General features: G+C 39.0%; 3 protein-coding genes across 3 annotated transcripts in view; all 3 read right to left on the minus strand.

Moving 5' to 3' along the window:
* The window catches only part of LOC102312841 (AN1-type zinc finger protein 3), a 12291-nt gene extending 10787 nt beyond the window's left edge, over positions 1 to 1504 (minus strand). The window contains exon 1 of the mRNA XM_005929924.3: positions 923 to 1504. Within this exon, the coding sequence (XP_005929986.1) occupies positions 923 to 990 (68 nt within the window). The 5' untranslated portion in view covers positions 991 to 1504. The remainder of the gene's footprint in view (positions 1 to 922) is intronic.
* Positions 1505 to 3090: 1586 nt separating this feature from the next.
* Positions 3091 to 13875, minus strand: btbd9 (BTB (POZ) domain containing 9). Its single transcript, XM_005929925.3, has 11 exons — positions 13715 to 13875; positions 13161 to 13369; positions 12046 to 12409; positions 10797 to 11064; positions 10431 to 10650; positions 10069 to 10188; positions 9043 to 9152; positions 8735 to 8924; positions 8310 to 8417; positions 6865 to 6943; positions 3091 to 5393 (listed from the first exon to the last, which is right to left on the minus strand). Exons 2-11 carry the CDS (start codon positions 13343 to 13345, stop codon positions 5193 to 5195), a joined length of 1845 nt encoding a protein of 614 aa, XP_005929987.1. The 5' UTR covers positions 13346 to 13369; positions 13715 to 13875; the 3' UTR covers positions 3091 to 5192.
* A 1213-nt stretch (positions 13876 to 15088) lies between these two features.
* LOC102314672 lies at positions 15089 to 21645 on the minus strand. Its single transcript, XM_005929929.2, has 10 exons — positions 21494 to 21645; positions 20285 to 20379; positions 19745 to 20080; positions 19354 to 19620; positions 19155 to 19259; positions 18897 to 18992; positions 18757 to 18785; positions 16533 to 16589; positions 16360 to 16428; positions 15089 to 16252 (listed from the first exon to the last, which is right to left on the minus strand). Exons 1-10 carry the CDS (start codon positions 21523 to 21525, stop codon positions 16151 to 16153), a joined length of 1188 nt encoding a protein of 395 aa, XP_005929991.1. The 5' UTR covers positions 21526 to 21645; the 3' UTR covers positions 15089 to 16150.
* Between the last annotated feature and the right edge of the window lie 2079 nt (positions 21646 to 23724).

Raw genomic sequence — 23724 nt, forward strand, 5'->3', positions numbered from 1 at the left:
CCATAATCACACAACGCTGCCATTCATGTCACCTGACATTGACAGGTGGGTTACTGCCACCTCCAGTTTGCTTTCTGGACAGCAGAAAACGAAGCAGCTGGGGAAGATGGGCTGGTTATCAAATGTCAATTCATAAGACTATGTTCTGTATTGATATTTGCCTCAAAGCAAGTGAAGACAGGAACAAGAAATTATCAATACTTCTGTAATGTAGGGGGGGGCTTTATGGTTCCCACTGATGAGATTGCAGTAATCTAGTCATACTTTATTTCCGTCATGTGGTAGAATGAATTACATGCGTTTAATGAGAAATAAGCAGTCACTTCTTATGGTTACTACTAAATACATTTAAAAAGGTTAGTCATTTTTCCTATGGGGTAACACAGGCGAGATCAGTGAATCACATCCGGTATGCAACACACATCCACCTCTTGACAAGAGCGAATGTAAAGAGGGGCGTAAAATAAACGACAAAATAAGTTTAACAACACATTTAAATCTTAAGGTTTAAGAAAAGTACCGTGTTAAATATTTAAATACAGCTTTCCTTTGAGATCGTAGACGAAAACAGGGCAGGTTTAAAAGGAACCTGCTGGCAATAAATCATTTTCTATGTCGGGTACGTCATCTCCTGGCTTCAAAAATAGCCCTAAAAACGGTAAAGCACGGTCGGAAAATAACAACCGGCACTACAGGAGACGACAAAGAGTGTGAGAGCTCTAAAAAGGGGGTAAATTAAGCTAGTTTTCAAGCTAGGAGGTTATTTATTAGCCAACTTCCCAACCCCCCACCCTCGGCCTGTACAACAGAACAACAACAATGGGTTTGGACTAGTTGAACCCGTTTAGCACATTTCATCCGGATTTACTTTTCAGTTCAAGATAGCGGGTTTAATCCGGTTTCTATCAGGTTTAACACTTACCCCCAAAATCCGCAGGGACACCTGGGAGGTAGAGTCGGAGGTTTGCTTCGTTCACTAGTGTCTCCCATGACTTCCAACACACACACACACACAAACACAGGCACCCACACGCGCGCGCACCCACACACACGCACACACAAAAAGCCGATAAGGAAACGCGAGGCTGGGGATGAGTCCGGGGCCTGGTCGTTCAATGAGAAAAAGCCTTCAACGCTCAAATTACACAAAACGATAGCTGTCCAATTCCTCCGAAAGTCCACATATGGGTAAAAAATAAATAAATATCGCGTCGGCAAACTCGCTTCAGCCACAAAAAGCCTTCCGTTAAGTCAAAGGAAACGGCTCAGTTTGAACTGGAATAATTGAACAGCACTCAAAGCAATCAGCTGGATGTTCGGACTTTACGACCGACAAACGACTGGAGGGGGGCGTTCCGGTGTTTCAGTCGACACCAAAAAGCTTAAAATGAACACCGCCCGTCCACCTATACGAATAAAACACAATTATGGCGACGTTAAATGTGTGGGAGGGTGCGAAAAAATAAAAAATAAATAGACTGAGCAAGGCCTTCCCCTCTTGACAGTTGAGGACCACCCCTATTCACACGTCGCTGGTATGAAGTATGCTAGGCCGGAAACGCGTCCATCAAACCAGAAATGTCAATATTGGCCAACGAAATGATGGTAAAACAGTATGAACTAACACCGCTTCTACACGGAAAACATCCAGAATAAACACATATGCCAACATTTCTGAGTCGCCGTGTTTACTTTTCTCTATAATCCTGAGTGTTAGTATTGAAAAGGCAAGTGTACAGCGAGTACTGTACAGTAAGAGTAAGCCATAGATGTACTATAGAGTAAAGCAAAACAATGAAGCTATGGACTAAAGCAATAACAACACGTTTTAAAACTACAGTTAACACTCTATATATTGTGAATTGTCTTTTCAGTATTTGAAAATGTGGATTGTTATATTTAAAAATATTTATAAGGGAATAAGTGAAATAGCAAAGTAAAAGCAAATTTTATTCAAGAACTTCATGAAGGTAGCATCAGCACGAGCTGCCTTAAAAACATAATTTCTTTACTGTAGTTTTTTACTGTTAAATGCAGTTAAAGATTGCATTTACTGAAAATCATCCCCAATATATAGTGCACTGTGCAAAAGTCTTGAGCAACCTTCATTTCTTTATAACTGCCTTCCACGGAGTTACCTCTATTTTTAGGTGGTCTTGAGCAATATTTCTCCAGGATTTCTGAGGTCTGTCAAAGTTTTTCTTTGGGCATTGCCTGCTTCTGCACTCAGTCCAGTCCTCGCACCTGACAAATTTAAAAGGAATGTTTTGTTTCTGTTTTTTCAAGCTTAACACCAACCCATGACTCATTAAAACACAATGACTCTCTAAAGATGACAACATAGCAAAGAACCAGTTTGAAATTTTATCATTATCATACTAGCAACCTGTTGCACTAGTGTCACTCATGGCTGTCGCAAAGACACATCAGAATTTCCCATTTCTTTAGATGAATCTACAACAAAGAAACAAGGAAAATTTTGATTGGCAATATATATATATATATATATATACATACATACATACATACATACGTATATATTTGTGTGTGGGTGTGTTTGCTAAAGCCTCATCAGAGACATTATCTGTTGAAGGGCTGTTGTCAAGAAACCATTGCTAGGGATGGGAAATGGAGAAAAGGCTGAGGTATGCCATATTATACAAGCCTTATGGAGTGACGGAAGGTCAGGAGAGAGTTACAACATTATCTATTAAATTATCCATTACCCCCTATGTAAAACATAGGGGAAAGTCTGTCATGGCTTGGGGCTGCATTTCAGCCAGTGGTGATATTATCAAAACTGATGAAATTCTAAACGCAGAAAAATATGGTCAGAATTTGATCCATGTAATATCACCTGGAAAACAACTGATTGACTCCACTTTTCAGCATGACAATGATCCCAATCAGTGATGGGATGGCCTTCCCAGAGCCCGGACCTCAGTGTATGATCATCTTGACAGAGAACAGAACGGAAAGAAGAACTTTCAATGTCCCCCCAAAAGCCAAGAGAATTTTCTTGAAGACTTAAAGAAATTACAAGAAAGTTGCCTAAGAGAGTTCAGGATGTGTTAAAGAATAAATATTAGACACACCAAATATTGACTTTAATGCTGGTTAGAACTGTACAAACTACGTTTTTACCTTATATTGCTTTATTTCCTACTTTCATAGCAAAATAAACAAATGAGGGGTGTCTCAAGACTTTGTACTGTTTCACAGAAGTGTATATACTGGTTAGTAACCGAGTCTGTGGTCCTACGAGCTGTAAAAACTCCTTGGATGCAAGTTTCCTACCTGCTGGAATAAACAGTGCAACTTTTCTCACTATGAAAAACAAGACAATAAAACTTTTGATTTTCAAAACATGACATTTTAAAAAGTTTTATGACAATAACATCTTCATAGGCAGCCGTACACATTAACACTGCCCACAAAGCTGGTGGGGCATCAGTGCCCGGCCTATTAATGTTACACGATTATCAATCAGCACCATTTGGTGTGTAACAAAAGCTCTCAATACTTAAAACCAAAGGTGGACTTATTGTATTGCTTGAATCAAAGAGCTTCACTGTGTGTAACAGCAGCGATTCTGACTAGCAGGTGTGTGTGTCACCCTCTTACAGAAACAAAAATCAACAAACAACATCGGCTTTTTTTGTTGTTTTTGTTTTTCGTAATCACATTTTTAACAGGCATTGAACACGAGGCAGTGAGATGCAGTCACACATTGATGGTGAAAATAAGTAAAAGTACACATAAAGTTAGATAAGGTATGGAGAGTACAACCTGAACAAAGCCCTATTTTTGTTCTCTAGTTATTAAGGAAGACTTATCAAACTAATGGGTAGTTGTCTTAAATGTATTGGGATGGTTAAAGAAAGCTTACAGAAACATCAGTGAGTCACCTAAGGTAGATAGGTATTTCAGGTTATGTAACAGCAAACAAAGGGTTTCCAACAAATGATTTTTTTTCTTCTTTTTAAATAACGTAAAAGTGCAACATCAGGACACAAAGAAAACACAGCACTGACACTTCATTAAAAAAAAAATGCAAAAAGAACTGAAATCAAAAACAACCCAGAACCACAAAGATTTTAAATTAATTTAACATAAACAGCAAGATACCAAATCCAGCACTCCAGTACTCTACTTCAGTCAGAAGACCCAAGCTACAACCCTTATTTCTGTATACTTGAGTAAAATAAAGTGCAGATGGAAGCTGCTCATGTGTCTACAGTATAAAGTTAAACTTCAGCAGCCCAAGTGCAGCCAAATTTGGTCCTCTAAGTCCCATTTCCCCCCCAAGCTAATTGATTTCCCTAATCGTGTGTGTGCGCCAACCTATTCAAGTGCTTAAAATATTAAATTAAGACACTCAGTTAAATCTTGGTTCGTTTTAGTGAGATCATTATTGAGGTATGAATTTTAGCTATAAAAAAAAAAAAAAAGAAAAAAAAAAAGAGAAAAGGTCACACTGCAGAGTTTAGATTGGGTGTCAAAGCCTGCTATCAAATACTCCACAGCTATTACTTAATATGCAGATAGATAATTGGATTAAATGCCATTTGGATAGAAATGTCACCTAATGCATTAGCTCGACAGCTTTGGCAGACCTTTGAACTATTTACTTCCAAAGTTTGAAAAATACTCAACTTCTACTCTGTTAGTTGTGATGGTATGAAAAGTGAGTAGAGTCAGTTTAAGACAGTTTCTTAAAAAAATAGCTTAACAACAGTACTTTCATTATTAATCGTACGATTAATGCATAAAATTCAAATACCACCCCCCCACCATGGACTTACTGCTCTTTGATAATACAGTATAAACATGTTTCAGTGTGTGCCTAACCTTTAGAGAAAGATTTCACCTTCATATTTTTTTTTTTAAAGGATAAAACTTGAGTCTTAGTTCCTAAAAAGTACCTTCATATAAACGCAGGAGATATGATATCTAATGTTGAGCTTCAAAACTGGGAAGACTGGAGCCCTAAATGCTGTTGCTACCAATACACCAGTCTCTAATGTTGCACATATGACAGACGGACTATGGATTATGACAAAGACGATCGCCTTAGCAGTGTTGTTGTAGCAGTGCTGTCTGAACAATGAAGGCTGTGCAAAATGGCGTTCTGAGGTCCCCCCCGCCCACCACTCTCCTTCCTCTCAACATCTTCCAATAAGGGGACGTTCTTAATGATGGGAAGAGGAAGAGGATGAGGAGGAAGAGGGCTGGGTGGGCAGCAGGCTGTGTGTGCGTGAAGGTCGTTGAGGTCGCTGCTGCTGTTGCTGCTGCGTAGTAGCTCCAGAATCAGAAGAATCCAAACCCGGGCTGCCTTCACTGACCTCGGTGTCCAGCTGGGCCGGACACTCAAAGTGCACGCAGTGGAACACCTGCAGAAAGATCAGGGTTAAATATGTAAAGGAGAAATCGATACACAAATGACTGTTTATCTCAGATACTGGACAAAGGTTAGTCTAATATAATAGATCATTATGGGAGTGACAATTAGCCACTGTGAGTTAACCCCTTTGATTGTTTTTGCTTTTGTTTTTTTAAACCATCAGCCCGGCACCCGGCTCATTTTACAATTACAAAATTAAAACAGTTTCAGAAAAATTGAAAATGAGCTTTATGGGCAGGAGTGCACATAAGTGGTCCACAGGTGCAACCACTTTTCTGAGAATACGCGCTTCTTTTTCGGTTCGGACTCCTTCTGACAAAGCAATTACTTTGGAACACCAAAGTAATTGCTTAAAAGAGCTTCTTCGACATCTTTAAGAGCTCTAAAAAAATGTCTGTCCTCCTCCAGAAAATCTTATGTACGCAAATGCGCGTTGCAACTTCTTATCTGGTACGCATCTTTTATTTTGACAGCGAATGCACACCTGCGGACCACTTATGTGCACTCCTGTTTATGAGGATATTTGTTTTATGGAAGCAGCACAAAGCACTCATAAGGTACTGCTGTCTGAACAAAGACAGAAAAATCAGCTCCACCTACATGTTACCATGTGCAATTCACGTTACTGTAACTCCTCAACCTTTGGGCTGGAGAGAAAATTCAAATAGTTCCTCGTGTAGGTGGCCTGTATGGTACTTGGGTTATAAAGGGTTAATCATTCAATTCTGGCTGTTTCTCAGATGTTATGGGGCCACCCGCTACTTGCCAGATCTTCAGCCCCATCAGATCGCAGCATCCCTCTCTCTCTCTTTCTCTCTCTGTGACATGACGAGATAAAGAACCAATGGCCACGCTAACCAACACGACTCTGCGGTGCCCACATCCATAAAATGGACGGAAAGCTGTGTCCAAGTAAACTGGCACATAACCACCCAACTCAATGTCTAACTGTTTTCTGTAAAGGTGTGAGGATGTTAACTATCGAGGAAGAAGGCCACCGCTGCTAGCATTGCGAAGTTCGCCACACTCGACAAACTTGTGGGGGCGACGTCTGTATCAAAGGCAGAATCTGACTTTGGGAGGAAATCATTAACAGTTTCAACTGGCTCAAAAACACACAAAGAACATTAGCAGACAGTGTTTAACCTCAACTATTGGAATGTGCTAAATGTGGATCCTTTTTTGTCTTTAAATAACATGTATATTAAGTCATAATTTTTTTACATGATGCAAAAGGAATTTTCTGTTCTTGTTTCTTTATTAACTTAGCTGATTGTAACAGCTACTTTAGCCACCCAGTGATTTTTGAAAAGTACTCGCTGTACAATTACTTGATTAAGCACAACTTATCAAAAGTTTGTTACAATGTAAAAAGAACTTTCAGCTCCTCTAAAGCTAAAGCATTCGAACACAGAGACAGACGAATGAACACAGACGACCATTTCAAACCATGTTTTCACCTCATTAGCGGTGTTATGAGTCCCAACAATACGGATGAAGGAAGCAGGCTGCTTATCAAACTTCAGTGTCTGCCATGATCTGTAAGAGAAAGCAATTAAAAACAAACAAAAGAAAGATCCTGATTTATCTCTGGTTATTATCAAAGTTTCCAGAGAAGACCCTGAAAATTTTCTATGGACCTCAGGATCTGCTTCATAAGTGTTTGTCAATAACTTTTCATTTATGAATGTTCATATTCGGCTTAGAAGAGCAGCACCTACTTACACACGGATCTTCTGAAAATGAAAATAATCAAGAGTTCCAGGATTAGAAATAGATCTTTATAAGTATTTATTCTCAGACAAAGATGGAATCCAGTAGAGGTGGGAATCACCATACATCCCACGATACGATATTATCACAATACTTAACGCACGATACGATATTATCACAATACTTAACGCACGATACGATATTATTGCAATTTTTAAAAATATTTTGCGATATTCAGATTCTGTACATAAAGGTAAACTTTATCAATATTCGTTTTATCTAATATCAAAGTCTTACACTCAGTCTTTCTCTCATTTGAGTCAGTTTTATTGTTGAGAAACTGAATAGTTTGTATTACAGTCTAGTCCAACTTAACTGAATGCAACCATCTGGTACAATTATAGCTATTCTGAACTATGAAATTTATGAAAACTATGCAGCCCATTCAGCAACTGAAGAATTTGAAAGTAAATTAAAACAAAATATAATTTTACATTAAATAATAAAGTTTTAAACTTAATTAAAATAAACATGTCTTAAATTGAAATAAGTAAACTGTCATGTTTATTGCTGCCCAAAAAAAAGTTAAACACATTTGGACAGTGAAGGAATGTCAGGATTCTTGCTCAGAAAAAGGATCAACATGCTCTGAAGTCAGAGCATGTTCCATTCCACAAAAACTTTTTTTTGTACCAAAATATCGATTTCTGCTTCCCTGTATCGATACATTATTAGCAAACAAAATATCACGATACTACACAGTATCGATTTTTCCCCCACCCCTAGAATCCAGATGGTTCAAGGTGACTATAATCAGATAGGCCTTTGAAAAGTGATTGTGAACACACAAATCAGCAAGTTTCTCTGCTGGGGTCGAGTTCACGGATTAGTCAAATTATGTAACAAGGAAAAAATTAATAGCAATCAAGAGTTTTTATTGAAAATAGTATTTGGAACAGGTAACACTGAGGTCTTAAAGGCCTTTCGTTAAAGACTTCAGGTACATTTATTTAAACAGAGGCCGACAGCGGATCCTTCTTTCAATAATGCAGATTAAGCATGTTCTTTAAAGCCTTCATTTATTATAAAATAAAGGCTCTGATTCCATTTTTAACCATTAAAGACACTGGAAGAGCATCGATAGCTTAAGGTGTGATTCAGAAAGTAAGAAAAGAAGAAGTGAACCACTTACCGACAAGCTACCCTGGTGCGGTCAATCACTTTTGTCCACTGCTGCTGGTTGGTGGAAACTTCAATGTAGTAACTGTAGGAGCGCTCATCGCAGTCCCACAGCAGCAGCCTGAACACATTTGTCTGTGTTAATGCTATTTTACCACAGATTTTTAAATGACTCCAATGATAAGAAGCTGTTGTTAATAACTTATAGATATTAGGTACAGTACATGCAGAATAAAATTCTCCAGCTCTGATCTCTCCAACAATTATTTCTTTTTCTTGTATACGATTCAACAGAAAAGCTTAAATAAAAGTTTGTCACTGGATGGAAACAAACACTTTATTGTAGCTGTGATGGAAACGTTTGGTTTATTACAAGTAACACAATAATGACTTCATCACAGCTGCTGAGATTTGAACTCAAAGCTAGTGCACACTCACCTCAGTGATCCGATAGAATAGGGCTGAGCTAGCTGGATGACGATGGCCCCAGAGCCCAGCTGATGACAAGTGTATCCCGAGTCCCAGTCGTAGTTGCGGGTGTCACCGTTGAGCAAGGCATTTCTGCTGCGACTCACACCCTCGATGACGCTGGCGCAGGCAGCTATAGTGGCCACATTCTCACTGGGCACTGCAGACATTACGAGCAGGGTTAAAGGCTTAAATTACAAACATGAAACCCTTTCTATCTACACAAAGACACTGCAAACTACACATGCAGTGCAGACTGTCAGTATTTTGCTGCTTACCCACAAGCCCGTTCTCCAGGGTGAACGAGCGGTTGGTGAACATGCATTCAAAAGCCACGAGGTGGAAGACCTTGTTGACCGTGTTGTGTGTTCCTACAATACGAACATATCTGAAACACACAGGAAATAAATGAATGACTACCGGTACATGAATAACAGGTTATATCTAAAAATCTTCAGATAAGCACAAGTACACTGACACTTTTTATTGCCTCTTATGTTTTTAACACCGCTTTAATTTTATTAATGCTCATCATCTGATTCCAGTGAATTTTATTGTATTTTATATTAATGAGACAGTTTTCCATCCAAATGCCTTTCTCTACAGTGAAGCGCATTTAGTACAATTTGTATTTTGTGAAGAGGAACAAAACTTCTTACAACATGGCCATGTAACACAAGAACACAAATATTAACACAAGCATTTGTTTTACAAAGTACCAATTAAATAAACATTCTTTTGACAACTCAGTTTCAGGTTTCTCTTTAGGTGGTGATATCAATTTCAAACAAGCATATCACTATACTTACTTATATTTTCACTTTTATGGTGAATTTAAGACGATTAGAGAAAGAATGATGGTGTAATTCCCATTACTGGCAAGTTTTAGTCATATCTTCTGACATCCATTTGAATGTTTTGGCTCTATTATCTTTAAAAGGCATGGCAACACATTACTCAAAATCAGGAGTGTCAGGAACTTCACGTCAGTGTGTCTGGGAAGGACAGACCAGCTACTGGCAACAACACTATTTGAACTCAGCCAGCTCGAGAGGTATGCAAAAATACTTATGCTTCTGTCATCACACGGGCAAACAAGGCGGTTTGTACAAATTAACTAACTGTAGCAAACCAAATACGCACCCTAATTGTACACGAGATTAAGGCAAGTCATGACAGAGCACAAATAAGCCCTTTGTGCAAAGCCAAAAAGATGGCAAAAATGGGATGGGATTTTATAGTTTAGGCCAGGGATTAATAAGCACTGGTATAACTGGAAGCCATATGATTTTGGTTTGGTTTACCTGCAAACCCGGGGTGCGAAGTACAGATTCTGCCACGAGCGGCAGAGATACTTGGAGTGGTCAACAACACGCACCCAGTCCAGCTCATCCATTGACACCTCGATGTAGTATGAGTAAGACCTGTAACAGTCATACAGGACACTAAGTATACAAAGCACCTCAGATTTAAGAGGGAGGTTAAAAATACAAGTGCATAAGAAATGAGTTTGACTCTATAATGTGCTTTAAAATACACATTTTGGTCTTTTTTTTTTTTTATTAAGAAGCAGCACGTCTTATGTAGTCAGCTCTAATTGGCCCACACTCTGCTTGGACCTTTTTATCTTTTTTTGTTTTATCAGGATGAGCAGAGAATATTTTACCGGCTGTCTCTGTCCCACAGCAGCAGGCGGATGTGGTTGATGATGGACGGTTGGCCCAGTTTGACCTGAATCCCAGCTCGGCCGTCCTCTTCGATCGGGTGTCTGGAGAAGCCGTGGTCCAGGTCATAGTTCTGGGTGTCGCCGTCGAGCAGCGCTGACTTCAGCTCTCCTTTCACTACCTGAGCTCCGTATTTCATGGTGGCGATGTTCTCCTCAGGGACTGAAAACCAAGATTTGACACCATGAACGAAAGCACAAATTAATGCTTTCAAGAAGCAGATAAAAAACAAAAAATATTCACACATTACAGTTTTTAACTGCAGCTTGATGTGAACGCTAATCAAACAAAGGACAAAGAAGACTGACTGAGCATTCCCCGGTAGTTGAGGTCCATATTGCGGCTTTCAGACCGGGCCTTAATGGCGTCCAGCAGGTCATCTGGGCTCACGAGGCTAGACGGTCGCACCACATTCAGCATCTCGGTCAGAGTCATGAGGGGCAGCCGCACTGCAGACATCACCTCGTAAGTGTGCTCGCCATCCTCATGCTGCCGGCACCAGCGGCACAACGCTTGGAAGATCTCCTTCTCACTGGCAGCAAATGAGTCCCTCCTGACCACAGTCAGCAAAGCATTCTGCAGACACAGGTAATAAATTATTCAAGGGAAGGAAAACACACCAGAAAATTCACAAAATGTAGTGCTTATAGCTTATCTTGTTTAACCACATTTTATATTACTGTAATGGCTTTTTTTAAATTTAATCTGTAAAAAAGTAACTAAATTAAAACCTAACTGCCTTTAAGAAGATTCGAGGGGGTAATTCACCATCATGTGTGACCTTTCTGGGCTAAATTATGACATCACTGTGTAAAAGAGAACAAAGTGTGGCAGAATAATATAATAAAATTAATGAATATAGTTTTTTTTTCTTCAAACTAAAATACAAGATGGTTAAAAACAGATAGAAGGCAGCTTAGTACTCATTTTACAATCAGACTGGTCAAAGAACAAAAACCAGGAAGATCAGAAGCCCTTTGATTATTTATTATGTGAATGATTTTAATAACACTGATTTTCAGGACTGCAACTTTCTTCTGTTTTAGGGTTCTGATGGACGCAGGAGTCTACATGTCTCTTTAGGGTTAAATAAAAAAAGAAGGTTTAAGCCTTTAACAAAATCCTTTTTTTAACTGATAACTTATTTGATTTTACTTTTCTCAGCCACACACACTTCATTGTTATCCCTGCATATAACATATATAGCTGTTTTTATGTGAAAGTGACAACACTTTTCACTTAATATTTTATTACTGATACATGACTGATACAAGACTTGGATCCATACCAAAATAATAAATCACAATTAAAAATTAATAATTCATTTAAGATCACTTATGTATACCTTTCAGATATCTATAAAAATACATTTTTAACCTATGCAGAAGTCCTGCTTAGATAACAGTTGCCATTTGCTGAGCAGTGTTGACTGTCTTTTGTAGCTTCTGCTAACTACCACTAGAGGTCACTGCATCTACATTTTTAACAGAAATAAAGACTAACACAAGAATGAAATAATACCAAAACCTACTACAATTCTTCTTCCATCACTCTTACCTTGGAGAGCGTGAGGAAACCTTCAGAATTTAGCACTTCAGGTGCGTGTCTGTCCATGTAAGTACAGCAGGCTGCAGTGAGCGCGCTCAGAGAGTACAAGCTGGCCACGTCAAACACCAGACAGACATTGTTGGTATGCAGGATGGTGCGGAGGAAGTCAGATGTGGAATCCTCCAAAGGCTGGAGCCCGTAGCGGTGAGCCAAGCCCAGGAAGTCCAGTAGCACCTCTTCCCGGGCAGAACTGAGGCTGGCCCGGCCCGTGTACAGGTAGTTCAACAGCATTGAAAAGGCTTCAGCCCGAGTCTCCTCCAAACACACCTCCGCCTGCGGTTGTGACTCTTTCATCCCACCGTATAGCAGGGCCCTAAAAGGAGGCAGAATATGCAAAAGTTTACATTTTTGTTTTTTATTATTTTTTGCCATGAATAAGCAAAAAACAAAAGATCTAAATTCTGCTCATTGAATGAGATGCACTTTAGACAGATTAGATAGTCCTTTACACCAGCAGGATTCGATGGCAGTAGGGAACATAAGGTCTCTAGTTAAAAAACAGGAATGAGTTGTGGAACTAGTAAAAGATCAAAGTGACAATCGGGAGTGGAGTATGTTATGTCACAGTCCCACCATGCACAGTGTCAATAAGATCACAAGGACCACAAAAACATGGAAAAAGATGCCAGTGAGGCCCCAAGAAAGATGACTTGGACAATCAACCACTGTTGAACAGGCATTGTTCAGTGGAAAACATATTTCACACCTTATACAAGGTGGAAAAGCAAAAATAAAGTGATGCTACAGAGGATTAAAAAAGGTATATTTTGTATTAGACAGATTTGGGAAAGGAAGCTTTTGAATAATTTAGTCATTTTAAAAAAATTAAAGATATTTTTTTCCAACTAGGAGTTTGAAAAAACTGTGTTGTAAAATGATCAACAGGGTGAAACAACACTGCGCTGTCTTTTTCTTTTCTTTTCTTTTTTAAAAAATTGCCAGTTTGTCATCGTAACGTGAGTTTTTTTCGGTTAAAATTAGTATTTATGTTACTCACTATCAGGTGTTTCAGGACTGGAATTAAAAAAGGCGCCAACCTCTGGCTAAGAGGCATTTAACTTTACCTGAAGTAGTGACAGCGAGCTGCCAGGATGACCCTGTGCGCTGGGAAGCGCTTTCCCTCCACGATGAAGGTGACATCGCTGTACTCCTCTCCGAGCACCAGGGCTCCGAGCTGCTCCGACAGCAGGTGGATGTGGTCGATTTCCGACACGGAGGCCAATGGACGCAGAGGGTGACTGTTGCTCATGGTCGACGGCTGTCAGAGTTACATCTGGCACAGGAATGCACACGTTAAAACGAAAGCAAAACAGGCAGTGACGGAAAAAACATTAACCTTATGTTAGCTGAAGGTAAATGCTAACTGGAATGCACTGAAGGAAATGGCTTCTGTAATCAAACACCGCTGACGTCAAATCTCATATTTTTAAAGTGTACGTTAAAAACACTCAGTCAGCAAAGTAAAACGACAGCAGTGAAAATACGATGTGAATAAACAGCTAGCTCGGCTGTGTTGTTTACAGCCGCTGGTGTCGCGGATATTTGACGCCTCGACTAATCGTTAGCTCGAAGCTAATTAATGTCTCTTTTCTCGCTTTAATCTGTGTTATAAACTTACTGAACAGCAACCATTAACTCCGGTATTGAGATAAAGTCGATCTCAAACACACAGTCGTTGTTATTTTTTCCAAAATGCAGGAAAAAATCAGCCGTTAACCCCCTAGCTCTTCCAACATTACACCAGCGGAAACCTCTTCGGGGGCAAAGGAAGAAACATCCGGTTCAGTTAAGATAGTTTCAAAATAAAGGCTCCCAACAAAGCGTGTGTATCATCACATTTAATAGTTTTATTTTCATATACTTGACAGTTACATTTTTAAACATTTTATTTTAAAAAAAAAACGTAGGGCCTACTGAAAAACAAAAATCATGAGATCATACTGTACATGCATAAACACACTCAGAAAACATAAACATAAATACTGAAACATAAAAGATGCAAACTTCTAAGGAAAAAAGTAAAATAAAATTAACAATGTCAATCACTGATTCTAAAATAAAAATACTACATAGCAGCAAACTTCAGGGTGCACGGATTTATCGACTAATTCGAATAAGTTGATTATAAAACATTGTAGAAAAATTCTATGCTTTGATGCTTCCTGTAATGCACGGCTGTGTGTGCCGGTGTGTTAAAGATGTAGACGTGGGCGTTAAACTCACAGTTGCAATACAAACGTATTCAGGAGCATGTGAATAAAACGAGTGTTAAACAGAAACACGGAGAACACACCAGCAGCATTAATGATGACGCGGCCACAGTTTAACGTGGAGTTGGAGTCTGTTTACACACCGACAAAAGCAAAGAGCCGTTACCGAGACAGTGAGCTCAAACAGAGTGAAAAACATGTGTATAGCGTCCAAAGGGAACCGTGTAGCTGCTCCATCCATCGCCCTTTATTTTACACTGTGTAAAATCAGCAGTTAGCCTCCAGAAGTTGTATTAAAATATTTAGATGAACTGTTAACTTAACTTAGTCTGAAATATGTTTATGTCAAGGACTGCGCTGGCAGACCGTGGGGATGTGGGGAAATAGGACCCAAAACTCAGGACTCTTCAGTGTAGACAGTGTATTTACTTGATATTATTTATATATTTTTTGCATTTAATACAATGTTTTCTTTAAAAATTTCAATTTCAATATGGCATATAAATATAATCAAAGGGTTTTGTTGGCAGGGTCTTTGTATGCAATTAAACTTTAAAACATTGCATTTTCTAAAATGTAAACCAATGAGCAGTTTATTCTGAAAGATGTCTGTTTTTCTCTCTTTTGAATAATTAGAATAGAATAGAATACAATAGAATAATCCTTTAATTGTCCCACAAGGGGAAATTTGGTTGTAACAGCAGCCAGAAAGACACATATACAAACAAACAGTACACAGGACACAGAACAGAAACATACACAATTTTTCTTACATATTTACATATGGACAATGGTTACTATAAACAGAGTACTGTAAATTGTTGTAAATTTACAGTAAATTATTATTGGCCATTAATAAAACAAAAGCATTTCTTATCCGATCACTCGATTAATTGATGGAAAGATAGCTGCAGCCCTAACATACTTTAAAGCTAATTCTGAGACTTTTAATATTAAATATTACATTTTAGTAATAGAAATAATAGAATAAAATAATAATGGGCTATAGAATTCCAAACAGTCTGACCATAGTCACTAATTTTCATGATCTATCATAAGTGACCTTGTGAATGTGCAATCTGTAGGCTGTTCAACAACAAAGAAAGCAACTAAGGCAATAATTGAGACATTTGATATTGCTGTGTTCATTTTAGGCATAATGAGGACAGATGATAAACATATCCCCTATGAATTCCAAATTAAAAATTAATATTAATCCACAAAAATTATGCCATTTTACCTGCAGGTGGCATCACAACATGCTGAAACAGACATACCGCTCATTTCATTGTGTCTCATGGAAATGTCTCCAAAATAACAGAAAGGCCTAATCTATCTGCAGCGTTACTCATGTGTGCATGTAACTTCCTTCTTACTTCCTTATGGTGACATGATTCATATGGCCTTTTGATTTTCAGAGTTTCATTCATTTAGTCATTTTACTTCTTCTTTTTTATCTTAATTGCCTCCATCTCGCCCCATCCCAAGCATCCTCTTCTGTCACACCAATCCCCTGCATGTCCTCCTGCACTGCATTCCTAAATGTCCTCCATGCAACATTATTTATTCTGTTCTAGTAAGTCTTATATCCCTGACCCAACCCATGATTCCATTTCATTTCCCCTTTAAATATTAACGGAAATAAGACAAAACTGTTATATCATTATACACGTTAATATCTTCTTTTTTTTTTTAAATCCGTTTTCATAAATTACTGCCAATTTACAGGGACTCACACAGCTGAGTTGTTGCTTCCTCTTTTTAAATTGAGGAAACCCAATTTTCTTAAAGATGAGAAGCTTTTTCACAGAAGCAGCAATCTGATGTTTAAGTTCTCTTTTTCTTTACTTGATGGTAGCATAGAGGCTGCTGGCATCTGTGGAGGAAGCTTTAACAGTGGCGTAGGTAACTGTCTCACCTTCATCACTGTCATTTTTACCCCGAATCTGGAAGCACACAGAGCACAGGATAGTTCACCAGATGTAACACAACACAGTGAAAACATCATTTATAAATGCACCAATGAAGCTGAAACTCTGATCATATACATTACTTTGTTCTTATTGTGGCTCTTGTTGGCATAGGTGATGGAGGCGTAGGAAACACCATCTTCTGGATCCACCTACACAGTGAAGAGTGTTACTACTACTTTTAGCTTACTGCAATTACACATTCTTGAACAAATTGAAACAACAGCTGCTCTGGGTGTGGTGTGGGCAATCTTACTGTTTCCTGGCTGGTTTCTGGTGCACACTTAGTGACTGCAGGGTTTGAGGTCAGGCCCTGAAGAAATAAATATGTAAGAACTGATTTAATTCTGGTCTCTGAAGAATTTAAGCATCACTCGTCTAGTGTATGCGTTACATCTCCGCAGCTTTTAAGTTGCGTGAAATATAAATATATACAGTGGGGCAAAAAAGTATTTAGTCAGCCACCAATTGTGCAAGTTCCCCCACCTAAAATGATGACAGAGGTCAGTAATTTGCACCAGAGGTACACTTCAACTGTGAGAGACAGAATGTGAAAAAAAAAATCCATGAATCCACATGGTAGGATTTGTAAAGAATTTATTCGTAAATCAGGGTGGAAAATAAGTATTTGGTCAATAACAAAAATACAACTCAATACTTTGTAACATAACCTTTGTTGGCAATAACAGAGGTCAAACGTTTACTATAGGTCTTTACCAGGTTTGCACACACAGTAGCTGGTATTTTGGCCCATTCCTCCATGCAGATCTTCTCGAGAGCAGTGATGTTTTGGGGCTGTCGCCGAGCAACACGGACTTTCAACTCCCGCCACAGATTTTCTATGGGGTTGAGGTCTGGAGACTGGCTAGGCCACTCCAGGACTTTCAAATGCTTCTTACGGAGCCACTCCTTTGTTGCCCGGGCGGTGTGTTTTGGATCATTGTCATGTTGGAAGACCCAGCCTCGTTTCATCTTCAAAGTTCTCACTGATGGAAGGAGGTTTTGGCTCAAAATCTCACGATACATGGCCCCATTCATTCTGTCCTTAACACGGATCAGTCGTCCTGTCCCCTTGGCAGAAAAACAGCCCCATAGCATGATGTTTCCACCCCCATGCTTCACAGTAGGTATGGTGTTCTTGGGATGCAACTCAGTATTCTTCTTCCTCCAAACACGACGAGTTGAGTTTATACCAAAAAGTTCTACTTTGGTTTCATCTGACCACATGACATTCTCCCAATCCTCTGCTGTATCATCCATGTGCTCTCTGGCAAACTTCAGACGGGCCTGGACATGCACTGGCTTCAGCAGCGGAACACGTCTGGCACTGCGGGATTTGATTCCCTGCCGTTGTAGTGTGTTACTGATGGTGACCTTTGTTACTTTGGTCCCAGCTCTCTGCAGGTCATTCACCAGGTCCTTGGCCCACTCTTGCGTCATTGTCCGTGTGTTCTGGGATCTTTGCTCACCGTTCTCATGATCATTTTGACCCCACGGGATGAGATCTTGCGTGGAGCCCCAGATCGAGGGAGATTATCAGTGGTCTTGTATGTCTTCCATTTTCTGATGATTGCTCCCACAGTTGATTTTTTCACACCAAGCTGCTTGCCTATTGTAGATTCACTCTTCCCAGTCTGGTGCAGGTCTACAATACTTTTCCTGGTGTCCTTCGAAAGCTCTTTGGTCTTGGCCATGGCGGAGTTTGGAGTCTGACTGTTTGAAGGCGTGGTAAACAGTGATGTCTTGTGTACTGAGCAGAATGTTGTATGACTTCACAACAGGTGCCATTCATACACGGATAACGAGTGGGGACATGAAAAAGGCTCTACAGAAGGACGATCTACAGGTCTGTTGAGAGCCAGAGATTTTCCTTGTTTGAGTGACCAAATACTTATTTTCCATCCACTGGCTATTTACGAATGACAATATCTTTACAATATTGCTCCTGTGTAAGGAAGCCGCCATGTTGCTTAGTGTTATTGATCTCGTATGGTATTTTTTTTTCAATTCTGTCTCTCACAGTTGAAGTGTACCTCTGGTGCAAATTACTGACCTCTGTCATCATTTTAAGTGGGGGAACTTACACAATCGGTGGCTGACTAAATACTTTTTTGCCCCACTGTATAAATAACATGGGAGCGTTGAAACATCTGCAACAAACTTTTTTTAAAATCCAGAGTTTAAATAGATAAAATGCAACACAACAGTCACACAATACACACCATGTTTGAGGCCTTTAATATAATCTTTTTTGCAGTCAGAGAGAAATTCATCAGTTAGCAGGTTGTCATTTGAAGCATTAATAACTATAAAAGCAAAGCAAAAATGCTTTGTTCCCTCTTTCGTTCCTTTTCCTGATCTTTTGCTGCAAGAACCAGTGAGTTTTAATACAAAACCATTAACACTGTTTATCTTGCTGCATTGTTTCTCATCTAGAGAATAAAAAATGTCTAAAAAAATAATAATATTTTTCAACTCACAGCATTTCCATTTGCTTCTATTTTGTTCCCTGAAAAGATAAACAAACAAACAAACAAACAAGGTTAGATGCTTCTCCACAAAGAAAATTCAGCCTTATTCAGATTTCTCACTAAGAGACATTTAATTTAATTTATCTCACCTTTGAGTCTCTTCAAACAGATTAGTTTCACAGCCACAATTAAAACTGCAACTAAAATGACAACCACAAGGATGTACAGCCACACCTGATCTGCACCTGAATACAAAAATATAAAGTATTTAGTTACACTAAATACTTTAATTATCTGAGATAATTAAAAACAAATAAAAAACAACATGTGCTTTAAAAAATGATAGATTGACATTCAGTTATTATTAGGAAAAGCAGAAAAGAAAACAAACAAATGACAAAACTCACCTGGGATACTAGGTGCGTATAATGTTGTTCCTGATGTTGTTGTTGCTGATGTTATTGTTGCTGATGTTGTTGTTGTTGATGATTTTGCTGTTACTGATTCTTTACCTGAAAAAAGAACAAAATTCAGCCAGGTGTTTATTGTTTATATCAGTTTAAAAGGATTTTGAAAAGTTCTTCAGAATCTCTCCTGGTTTCTTACCTGATGACTGAGTGCTGAAGGTAAAAAGCTGCTCTTTTTTTCCTTCTGTTGTTACGCTACAGTTAAAGTCATAAGTTGATATATGAGTGTATGCATCATTCAGAAAAGTCACAGTAGCAGAGCAGGAAGACTCCGATGTTTTTAAATTTGAGTAATCTCTATCCAGAGCTTCACTGTTATGGATCCACTTCACTTTGTGTCTACACCAATCAAATGTCAACACAGAGCAGCTTAAAGTCACCTCATCAGCGTTCTTCTTTTCGGTCACTGGTGAAGATGAATTGCAAGAGAAAAACGAAGCAAGAACACATATTTATTTTCATATATAATGAAAATATGCTGTTCCAATGACACCACTTGAACTAAAATATATTGTGGTGTAAATACTTACTGACAACAACAGACAGATAAACCACAGCATCTGGACCTTGCTGTTTCCCTGGATTGCCTCTAAACTGTCTGCAGATGTAACGACCAACATCCTCAGCTGTGACCTTCTTTATAACCAGTGAGCATTCTGCTGTAACACTCAGTCTGTCTGATTTAGCTTTTTCTTTGATTTGTCCAAGAATAACCAGCTCTACTGCTGATGTGCCTCTTGAATCAGTGAAGAGCCAGGTGGTAGTGTCACAGTTGTGATGATTGTTGATCACGTTTTTACAAGGCAAAGTGACATTATCGCCATCTCTGACAGTGAAGGAGAGTGAAAGATCTCCACTTAGTGCTCCTGAGGATATAACAGAGAATCGAAAATGTTACATTACACGAGTGCAGATAAGTTACACACTTAACATGTATTTACTTTTCATTTAATCTTTGTTTGCTTTGGTGAAATAAACAGCATCGCTGTCTATGCTACATAAAGATTCCATAAAGCAAAATTAGAAAGAAGAGTTTAAAAAAACCCTTCTCTATTGTACATATTTCTTACCTGTAAACTGCAGTATGAGTATAAAAGGCACAGCCATTTTAATCCATCTAGATTGAACCGCCATGTCTCTCAGTCTCGCTTTTCTTCTTGAGCTTCTGAAACACAAATGTATCTTTTTCCTGTAACTGTGGAGCCATGACTTCCTCATCATGACTTTCAACATTCTTTTCTTACATTTCTGCCGTTATTCTTATGCAACCGCTTTCATGTTCCCTATTAATAAAGAGCTACAGTTAGTATTAAGTTTACGCTGACCTGCTGTATCTGGAATGAAAATTAGTGAAAACATAGAAAACACACTTTGAGTTTCTGTGCTAAGTGTATTTAATTCAACTCCCAAACATGTTTTTAACCTGTCTACACTTTGCTGTAATTACATACAAACTTGAATGAATGTATTTATATTTATTTTCACATAAGTGTAACAGAATAAGGTTTATTACTACACACAATTATCATACAAAATTCAAAAATATATATCATGAGGGTACTTTATTTTCATACTTTACACACACGCACGCACGCACGCACACACAGTGACAGTTTGTTTTCAGTGTTTAAATGACTGGTTATCAAACAGAAACAGCTGATATCACATGTGGCCTTTGTCACGTGTGCTTGTGTTTAGAGCAGTTGCATCACATTGGATCGGTACCTCCCCTGCTTTATTTTGAGCCTACAGCACCCTCTGCTGGACAATAGAACTCGTTACAACAACAAACCTGGCAAAAGCAACAGTCAAGATTCAAAGATTCAAAGTGTTTATTGTCATGTGTACAGAAGAAATAGCATTTCTCTGTGCAATGAAATTCTTCCTTTGCTGTCCATAAACAAATGCCAAATTAGGTTGAAGGAACAAGATAAATAAGGATAAAAATAAGACAAGACATTAAGATAAATAAAGATAAACATAAGGATAAAAATAATGAAAGATAAATAAATAAGTACAAAAGTAACTACGTGAAGACAAGTGAGGTTTGCAGATGTCGATGTAGATGGATGTATAATGTATTTATGGAAATACAGTGGGTTGAAATAAAACGTAACATTATATTATTACTTTAAATAAAAGTGGGGAACTTGATCCTAAAACTAAACTTTTTTTTATTCTTTTATACAATCTGACAGAGTTAAACTAGTTATCAATTATATATATAAAAAAAATGAGGGCACTTGTAATTTAGCTATTCTGTGACAGATGTTTCTTACTTTTTGGTTTGTTGATTAGAGGCGGTGTTCATGGTGTAGCTGATGGAGGTGTAGGGAACAGCATAATCAGGATCAGCCTGCACAGTGAAGACAACATAAAGATTGCTCAGTAATGTGTAAAATGTAGAATCAACATATAAGAGAACAAGTACTAGTGGTCAGTAAAGTCAAAGTTATTCAGATTTCTTAACTCGTCTTGTGTAACCCCAACACTACGGATGTTGAGGATGTGCCGCAAGCACTTGTTGATGAAGATCTGTATCTTGCTCGTAATGGGGTTGGTCACCCGTCACGTCTTGGACCCATACAGGAGGACTCCTTTCATATTGGTGTTAAAGATGCGGATCTTGCTGCGCTGAGATAAGGCTTTGGAGTTCCAGATGGGTCCCAGGGCCCTGTTTCAGGAAGCCGGTTTAGTGGAAAAACTGAGTAAGTATACCCTGAGTTAACGAAAACGCTGGTTTTTCGGTTTCACAAAGCGAGTTCAGCTGCAGCCTGAGTGAGTCACTATGACGACACACGCCGTGAAGCTAACCTGCCCCCTAGCAGGTTTACCACAACTAACCCTGACTGACCCCGCCCCTTTGTCGGAAACCTGACAGTAGGAAGTGTCAGACATGGCGTGTCCCTTCCGTGAAGAGCCGGTAGATCGTGAAGCCCAAATTCTCCGCAGAGCTCTCCGCCGGGAGAGAGTGATCAGATCGCGTTTGGACATTTTATCATTTCCTGATGAGTTTCTGTGTGAACGTTACCGTTTCTCAGCACAATCTATAAGTTATTTGACTAACATCCTCAGGCCATATATTACGCATGTGACATCGCGGACATGCTCTCAGTTCATTACATATTATTTGTATCGCACTTCGGTTTTTTGCAAACGGGAGCTTTCTGTATAATATTGGTGACGCTGAGCACGTTTCCAAGGCTACCGTCTGTCGGGCAGTCAGGAATGTTACAGTTGCACTGAAACGTCTCCTGTACTCGTTTGTGGTGTTCCCCGGTCATAGACCCACAAGATTTATCAAAGAGGGATGCCACAAAATTGCAGGTAGCAGGATGAACAAAACTCAATTCATGATGTGGTGATACTTGAACTACTACTTAAATTTTACATTTATTTTCAGGGTTCCCAGGCGTGATTGGCTGTACAGATGGCACTCACATTCCAATCATTGCTCCTTCAGTAAATGAAGGAGACTATGTGAACAGGAAGTCTTTCCACAGCATTAATGTACAGGTACATAGTTCCCTGTAGCATTTCAAACTAACAAATTATTTCATTATAGTAATGGATGCTAATTTGTGTTCTCTGCACTGTGAAGATCATATATGATGCTGCCAACATTATCACAAATGTGGAAGCCAAGTGGCCAGGCTCTGTCCATGACTCACAAATATTCCGTGAATGTACACTGAGCACAAAATTTGGACATGGTGAGTTGAGAATACTTTAAAATATATAAAGACCAATTGCTTCAGGGACATTTGAACTGAAGTGTATCCTTCTGTCTTAGGAGAGTTCACTGGCTACTTGCTTGGTGATAGGGGGTATCCATGTTTACCCTATTTGCTTACCCCTTACCCTGACCCTGAACCGGGCCCACAGCAGCGATATAATCTGGCTAATTGCAGGACAAGAGCCAGAATTGAAATGACTATCGGAATGCTTAAGGCCCGGTTCCAGTGCCTGCAAGGACTCAGGGTCACCCCAGAAAGGGCATGTGACATTATTGTGGCATGTGTGATTCTTCACAACATTGCCACAATTAGAGGAGAACACTGTCCTTCTGAACCAAACATCAGCAGTGATCCAAACCATGAACATCCTGACCCTCCCACGGACATACAAGATGGAAGCGCAGTCAGAGACACCATATGTCACAATCATTTCTTTTGACCCATCACCTCAACATGTTGAAAGAAGAATAAACAGATTTTTGTTCAACTGGCTTTATTGGTCGACCTGTAGTTTCCTGTACACAAAGTATTAAAAGATGTAAACCTCATAAAGTGTCTTGTTGCTTCCTCCTCTGTAACAGCTGTCAATGTTTCTTCATTATTTTCCTGTAGTAAAGAAATAAACAACATTGCTGTTCTACTGTAAACTCATATAATCTGTGGAGTATTACTCACAACTGCATGTTGGTCTGGCTCAACAGGAGGCTGCACCAGATGCAGTACACCACCACCATCAACTGATAGAATATGAGGTTTATACAGGTCACTTTAAC

Source organism: Haplochromis burtoni, unplaced genomic scaffold (assembly GCF_018398535.1).
Source record: "Haplochromis burtoni strain Fernald_Lab_line unplaced genomic scaffold, NCSU_Asbu1 Contig_126, whole genome shotgun sequence".
NCBI lineage: Eukaryota > Metazoa > Chordata > Actinopteri > Cichliformes > Cichlidae > Haplochromis > Haplochromis burtoni.